The 7,874-nt window shown below is 41.0% G+C and overlaps 1 protein-coding gene across 1 annotated transcript in view; it reads left to right on the top strand.

Annotated features, from left to right (window-relative positions):
• LOC102751767 (uricase) overlaps positions 1 to 7,874 on the top strand; it is a 30,813-nt gene that overhangs the window by 7,953 nt on the left and 14,986 nt on the right. Inside the window, exon 2 of the mRNA XM_006776244.2 lies at positions 3,749 to 3,967. Coding sequence (XP_006776307.1) covers positions 3,749 to 3,967 — 219 coding nt within the window. The remainder of the gene's footprint in view (positions 1 to 3,748; positions 3,968 to 7,874) is intronic.

Genomic DNA, 7,874 nt, shown 5'->3' with positions numbered 1-7,874 from the left:
GATATTTTGTCCAAAGCGTTTCTCTAGGAAATCGAGTCCTTTTGTAACCATGTCCTCAAGCCGCACAGCCTGGGGCAGGATGTCCTAGCAGAAGTATGAAGGCTGACTCAGGCCTCATCACGGCAGCAGTCTTTGATTTTCGCCACCCGGGTTCTGGATCGGTGTGCAGTCTGGGTATTTATTGCGAACAGTAACCACGGGACCCTCTGATGCAAACATTTGAAATAGAATTATCATTTATCAATGATAACTATAGCTAACATTTATTGAACACTTACTATTTGCCAGACACTTTTCTAAGTACTTGATGTTTTTTCTTATGCAATCCTCACAGCAATCCTAAGAAATGTGCATGGCTATTATTCCCATGTTATAGATGGAGAAATTTGCCTCCATTCACAGAGCTACTAGGCAGCAGGACAAAGATCCACACCTGGCCTGCCTGACTCCAGAGCCCAGAGCCCAGAGCCCACACTCTCAGCCCCTGACCACGCGCCAGATGAGAGCGGCCTTTGCATTTTACTGGGCAGCGGTCTCGGGTGTGGATCTCTGTGCCGTACTGGGCATAATGCACAGCAGGTTCTGGCCCTTCTGATTTGTCTGGCGATGGAAGTGAGGAAGCCTTATTAGAAAGAACACTGTCAGCTGTGGTCCCGGCTATCACCCGTGTTGTCGGGTCCTGCTGAGAGACCTTGGGTGTCCCACAACTTTCCTGTTCCATTCTGTTCCAGCTCAGACGGTTGTGTCCTTTTTATTCAGACTCATTGCTCGGCAAGCATGATTACTCCAGCCTTGCTCGGGTGCCGAGGCCGAGTCAGGAGCTGGCTGAGGACCACTGACCTCTCTCGTGTGCAACGTGCATGAACTCCAGGACGGCTGCTCTGCGCTGGAGCGCTCGGTCTTGTTAGCAATGCGAACACTTTGTGTTGCATCGCTGGCTCTGTCTACACCCAGCTCTGCCCTTCCTGGGCCTTTGTTCTCTGGCCAGCTGTGCCTGTGATCTCCGGGCTGTGGTGATCAGAGGAAAGAAGGGGCCTTCCCCACCTTCCCAGGAAGAGGAACTTCCTGACTAAGCTAAAGCAGCTCTTCCTGCATTGAAATCTTTGGGTTATTTTCTTGAACTATTCTGTGTCACCACACAGGGGTGGAAGTGGTGGTGCACCATTCATTCATTCAAGACACATTTATTAAGCACTTTATTAAGTGCCTCTTCATGTTCCAGGCACTGTGCGGACCCCTGGGGTTGCCATAACAACTAAGATAAAAATTGTTCCTGCTTCCGTAATTTACCATTCCTGAAGAAATTAGACACAAAATGAGGCAATTGCAATACAATTTGACAAAACAACTATTTTGAGAGCGCACTGAAGGGCATCTACTCCAGACCTGAGGGGCTGGGGCACATTACCGGGAGAAGTGACATCTGAGATTGAAGGATGCCTAGATGTTAGACAGGTGAAGAGGTTGGTAGTTGGGTAGTGAGGAAGGGAAGGAGTGTTCAAGAAAGAAAGAGTGGTAAATTCAAAGGTCTACAGGCTGAAAAGCATGCAGAGCCTAGGCAACCACAGTCGGCTCAGGACAGCGAAGCAGTTCCAAATAGTATGGCAAGTCATGAAGCTGGAGAGATGAGCAGGCTGGGGCTAGGAAGAGTGGCTGTCATTTAATCTTCATATGTATCACTTAGGGGCCACTTGCTTTCACAGACTAACCTACTGTACCTTGAGGATTTTGTGGCAGAGGATGGAACTGAGGAATAACATTTGTTGGGTCTTACTGTGCTGGGGACAATGGGTAATTTCAGAGACTTTGGTTCTGGATCCCAGCCCATATCATCCCAGGGCCCCAAGCCAGCCAGGTGCCTCTCTCCCCCAGTGGAATCTCTTGTTGCTCAAGGCACATCAGGGTCTTTCTTAGCTGCTACCAGTAGCGCTCTCCACTCCAAAGACTGGGCCTTCTCAAGGTCCCCTCGGCTCTCTCTGCTGCTGCTGTGCCCACAGCCAGGCCGGATGTGACCACTATTATTAGGGTTGGCCTCTCTGCATCGCTAGGTACTAGGAACTGAACCAGGTCTTTCACACTCACCAGCAACCCTACCAGAAGGAGTGTCTGTCTTCATTGGTACAAATGGGAACGCTGAGGCTCAGAGACATCAAATTATTTGTCACAAGCTACAACCTATACTAGTAAGTAGGAAGGCAGCATTTGGGCCTGCTCTGATCCCAAAGCCATTATAACTATACAACACGCCCCTTTCCCTGTCACTATTATAGTTCTCATTAGGATCCCTTAAGTCTGCTCCTTCTGTTTTCTTATTGGTCCTGTTTTTGAATTTTAAGTCTCCGAACGATTGGGTCAGAGGCTTTTGAGGGGTCTCTCCAAGAGTTGTCCCTTCAATGTGTTCTTCCCACAGAGAAAGGATTGAATTCAGATACCACGCATTTTTAGGGTTTATCCCCAAGATTTAAGACAGCCTCCCATCTCATTGTGATTAAGAACATTACAATAATTTCTGATGTTGGCTAGAATTTTAAAAACTTTCCCAGGGGACCTGGTGATTTTTTTATGCAAACATTTGTAGGCAGCCCTGGGGTTTCTTAGCATATCACCTACGTGCCATGAGCAGGCCAGCTTCCTTCCCTGTGCCCTTCCCCACATTCTCACTGAACGTTGTTTTTGATTTACTTTTGTCCCCTTCTTTCACTAAAATTTTAATGTGCAATTTCAATGCTGAAAAAAAATGTGTTTTTGTTCCTCTGCTCCCTCCTGCCTCTCCTCTCCAACACCAATAAAGCCAGGCACAAGTCCTGCGGAACCCAGCAGTGGAGACGGGCGTATTAGCTAGTGAGGGCCCAGCTTCAGACAAGAGTACTAGTGACTCAATCACGAAGCTTTTATTGAGTGTCTCTTTGCTAAAGCGTAGCTTTCCCTGCGTCAGACGGCCCTGGCTCCGCACTCCTGAAGGTAATCTGGGCCCTGTCACTAATTACCCTGCTTCCTGCCAGCAGGTAGAAGAATCAATTTTCCAATTGTTTTTATTGATCACAGGACATTTTCTCCAGAATATCACTCTCTATAAAAAAGGGAATACAATTATTTCCAGTTCACATAGTCAAAGCATTTTATACAGGAAAGGCTGTTTATGTAGTGGTTAGGAGTACACAAGGTAAAGTCAACAGACCTGAGCGTGAGTGCTTGGCTCTATCCTTTACTAGCTATGTGTAGGGGGGCAAGTTGCTTAAACTCTTGGAACCTCAGTTTCTCTCTCTGTAAAATGGGAATAATACTAGTTCTCAGAGCTGTTATAAGGATTACCTTAGCAGGGATTAAATAAAACAGAGTTGTTTAGCCCATGAAGTAGTTATTATTATTACTTATTATTATCAAGAAAGCAATTTACCTGTGTTCAGGCCAATCTGATATAGTTTCATTGGTTACTTGTGATTCTCCTTTCTCCCTTCTTCTTCAAAAGTAAGACATGACCTTGCTTTCAAGAATACTCTGATTATTACAATTATAGTAATTCCTCACTTAATATTGATAGGTTCTTGGAAGTATAGTGAAAAACATTATTATGTAACCAGTTTTACCGCAGGCTAATTGATATAAATAAAAGTTAAGTTGGTATGGCATCTGATCAATTATACCAGAACGAGGACCTGCTGTATATGATACAACTAAGGCTTAGACAAATTGCAATTGAGCTTTTGCTTTCACTTAGCCTTTATCAACAACTATGTTTTCATTGCAGAATGATGAGGTGGAGTTTGTCCGAACTGGCTACGGGAAGGATATGGTAAAAGTTCTCCGTATTCAGCGAGATGGAAAATTTCACAGCATTAAAGAGGTGGCAACTTCGGTGCAACTTACTCTGAGCTCCAAAAAAGATTATCTACATGGAGATAATTCAGACATCATCCCTACAGACACCATCAAGAACACAGTTCACGTCTTGGCAAAGTTCAAAGGAGTATGTGTTATTAGTCTTAGATGCTGCCAATTATGATGCAGAATTCACTATTCTATAACATAATGATACTGCTTGCTTATTTCAAGTTCCCTTTGTGATTCTCCTTTCTCCATTCTTCTTCAAAAGGAAGACATGACCTTGCTTTCAAGAATATTCTGATTATTACAATTATAAACTTATTTTTACATTTAAGCCATTAAAAAAAAGTTTTTTTTCCATTCTAAAGTTCCCAGTCTTACAGAAAAGCTTGGTTGTTTTTGTTTGTTTATTTTTAATTCACCTCTTTGTTCTCTTTTCTTGGATCTCAACACTTATAACACCTTTTAGATAGAGAATCCTATTCAAGAATTTTATGGTTATCTCTTGATTAGGACCATGACAAAATCAAGGTCCTGAGAGCATTTCAGACCATAAATTTACACATTTTTGTCATGCATTTCATTGAGTCTAATTATTTATTTTTTCATCTTAAAATTTATAGAAGAAAATACAATTTCTCTTCTCGATGTTGCTATAAAAGAAAGTCTTAAGTACAAGGTACACTTTGAAATATATTTGTCCAACTTTTAATGCTTTCCTGGTCTTCCTAACTCCATGACCATTTAGTATCCATCTATGGCGGCAATTATACTCTTTCAAAGGGCATTGGAACTGATAGAGTCTGATATGTTAGCACTTTCACCTCAAGTTTTTTGAAGTGTGAGTGAAGCTGGGCTGGTCCACCAGCAGATTTCTGGGCAATTCAAGAAAAAAATTTTTATTTGCTAAGAAGCCTAAAAAGACAAGAAATGTAGATAGGAAAGCTTCTTTTCTCATGCTTTTTGGCATGAAATGAACACACCCATGAAATGAACAAATTTAACTGAAATATAAATTCTGCAAGGCATATCTCCACTCTGAACCTTTCTCTTGCTAATCAGAATGGCCCACAAGCACAGACATGGCTATGGACAAAGGCATTGCTCTCCTAAAAACATACATTGAAAACAGGTGCTTGTACTGCACCAAAAAAGAGAGCTGGGTAGCACAGATTCTTATATTTTCTGTACTGTGTGATAGGTGAAGAGAAGTGAAGGAATGAATCTGGATGTTTTAACACCAAATTAATTCATGTTAGATAAAATGATCATATAATTTTTATCCAAACCAGAACACATTTTTCCTATTTTTTAAATTGAAATATAATGGGCATATGACATACATTAGTTTTAGGTGTACACTATAATGGTTTGATATTTGCCTTTATTGCAAAATGTTCACCACAATAAGTCTAGTTAACATCCATCACCATGCATAGTTACAGAATTGTTTTCCTTGTGATAACTTTTAAGATTTCCTCTCTTAGCCACTTTCAAACATGCAGTATAGTCTTACTAACTGTAGTCTCCATGCTGCACATTATATCCCATGATTTATTTATTTTACAACTGGAAGTTTGTACCTTTTGACTCCTTTTATTTATTTGACTTCTCACCCCTGACCTCTCACCTCTGGCAACCACCGATCTGTTCTCTGTATCTGTGGGCTTGGTTTTATTAGTTTGTTTTGTTTGTTTTAGATTCTACATATAAGTGAGATCATAGAGTGTTTTTCTTTCTTTGTTGGACTCATTTCACTTTGCATAATGCCCTCAAGTTCTATCCATGTTTTTGCAAATGGCAAAATTTCATTCTTTTAATGGCTGAATAATATTCCATTATATCAGTGGTTCTCAACCTGTGGGTCGGGACCCCTTTGGCAGTCGAACGACCCTTTCACAGGGGTTGCCTAAGACCATCCTGCATATCAGATATTTACATTATGATTCATAACAGTAGCAACATTACAGTTATGAAGTAGCAATGGAAATAATTTTATGGTTGGGGTCACAACATGAGGAACTCTATTTAAAGGGCCAGAAGGTTGAGAATCACTGCATTATATATATCACATGTTCTTTATCCATTCATCCATTGATGAACACTTAGGTCATTTCCATATTTTGACTACTGTAATAATGCTGCAATTAACATGGGGGTGTATGTATCTTTTCAAGTTAGTCCTTTCATTTCTCAAATCAGGACACTTTTGAGAGTGGAATGGGATGCTATTAATTATTCTAGGACAACAGGTAGAATATGTCTCAAAAATGTCAGATTTATCCTGGGGAAACCTGTATAAATAGTCCACCTTAATTATAGGAAAGTCCTAAATAATCTGTAGATTATGATAACACCATCAAACATTGCCTGGAGATTAATATGAAGAATTTGTGTGGAAGTGAGGAGCTGCTTTATGAGGGTGAAGAGCTGAGGATGGTCAACAGAAAGACTGTTTGCAAGGCAAAGACAGCTGAAGCGACCCTTCATTAACATTTTTCCTCGGAAAACTTGGAGGCCTATTTCCCAGCCTCATAGAGTCCTGAGTGTTTTGAAGTATAATGTAGTACTGTACCTGGTGTAGGTGATGGCAAGCTCATTGTGAGAAGCATCTGAACACGTTACTTTTGCTCATCTGCTGATTGACACATGTCCTACAAAGCAGGTTTCTTAAAAAAAAAAAAAGATAGTTGCACTTGGTGATGGTGATTTATCAATTACACTTAGGAGCCCTTGTGAAAAATTGGAATAACAACCAATTCAGCTCTCAAGATTCTTTCTAATTTTACATTTCTCTGTCTCTAGATAGCACTTGGTTCAAAAGGGAGATCCATGGATATTGACAATTATTTTTAAGTGGGACAAGTATTTCTGATCACTAGCATTTTGTTTCTTTTTTAAATTTTTTTTAAATCTTTATTGTTGAGATTATACAGATGTCCCTCTTTTTCCCCCTATTGCTCCACTCCACCTGGGTCCTGCCCCACCTCAGGCTTTTGCTACCCTATTGTCTGTGTTCATAGATAATGCATATCTCTCTATATAAAAGGCTAAGTGACTGTGCAACTATCTGACCATCTGATTGGCTGGTAGATATGACATTCACTGACCACCAGGGGACAGATGCTCAATGCAGGAGCTGCTGAGCTGTGGTGATTTGGCAGTGGCAGTTCTCGGGTGATGCATCCCGGAACCAGAGAGGAGAGAGCCCGATTCCTCATGGGGCTGTGCAATTCAACCTTTGGCCATGGGTTAGGTTGTTGCTGGGGCACTGTCGGCCCCGAATCTAGATTACTGTGGAGGTGCGGTGACTGCAGATGCCCTTCGAGCCACGGTGCCACCCAGGTACAGTCAGCCTGAGAGGGACCATGGGAGGTTGGCTCCAGGGCATGTCCAGCCCATCTTGCTCAGTCCCACTCCACCGGCCACCTTCTAATTAATATCCTTTCAATGCACACAAATTCATGCACCGGGCCACTAGTATACACATAAGATCTTTGTTTAATTTCTTCCTGCCCACCATCCTTCCTTCCCTCTGAGAATCATCAGTCTATTCTATTTCTATGCCTCTGATTCTATTTTATTCACCTGTTTATTCTGTTCATTAGATTTTGCATTTGTTTATTCTGAATTTTTAGATTCAATTGTTGATAGATATGTATTTGTTGCCATTTTGTTGTTCATATTTTTTATCTTTATCTTTTTCTTCTTCTTTCTCTTCTTTTATTTATTTTTTTAATTATTTTTTTAAAGTTATTGATTGATTTTATTTTATTTATTTTCTTTTTTCTTTTTTTTTATTGCTTAAAGTATTACAAAGGGTATTACATATGTGTCCATTTTTCCCCCTCGCCCTTGACAGTCCCCTAGCCTTCCCTATCCCCCAGTGTCTTATGTCCATTTGTTATGCTTATATGCATGCAGCATTTCATATAATATTGGTTTGGTGGTAATGAACTCTTTACCATTTTTCTTATCTGTGAAGCTCTTTATCTGACCTTCAGTTCTGAATGATAGCTTTGCTGGATAAAGTAATCTTGGTTGTAGGT

The sequence above is a fragment of the Myotis davidii genome, unplaced genomic scaffold (assembly GCF_000327345.1).
Source record: "Myotis davidii unplaced genomic scaffold, ASM32734v1 scaffold162, whole genome shotgun sequence".
In the NCBI taxonomy this organism is placed as follows: Eukaryota; Metazoa; Chordata; class Mammalia; order Chiroptera; family Vespertilionidae; genus Myotis; species Myotis davidii.
Note: the sequence above shows the minus strand (reverse complement) of the source record. Positions and strands in the feature narration are given on the sequence as shown.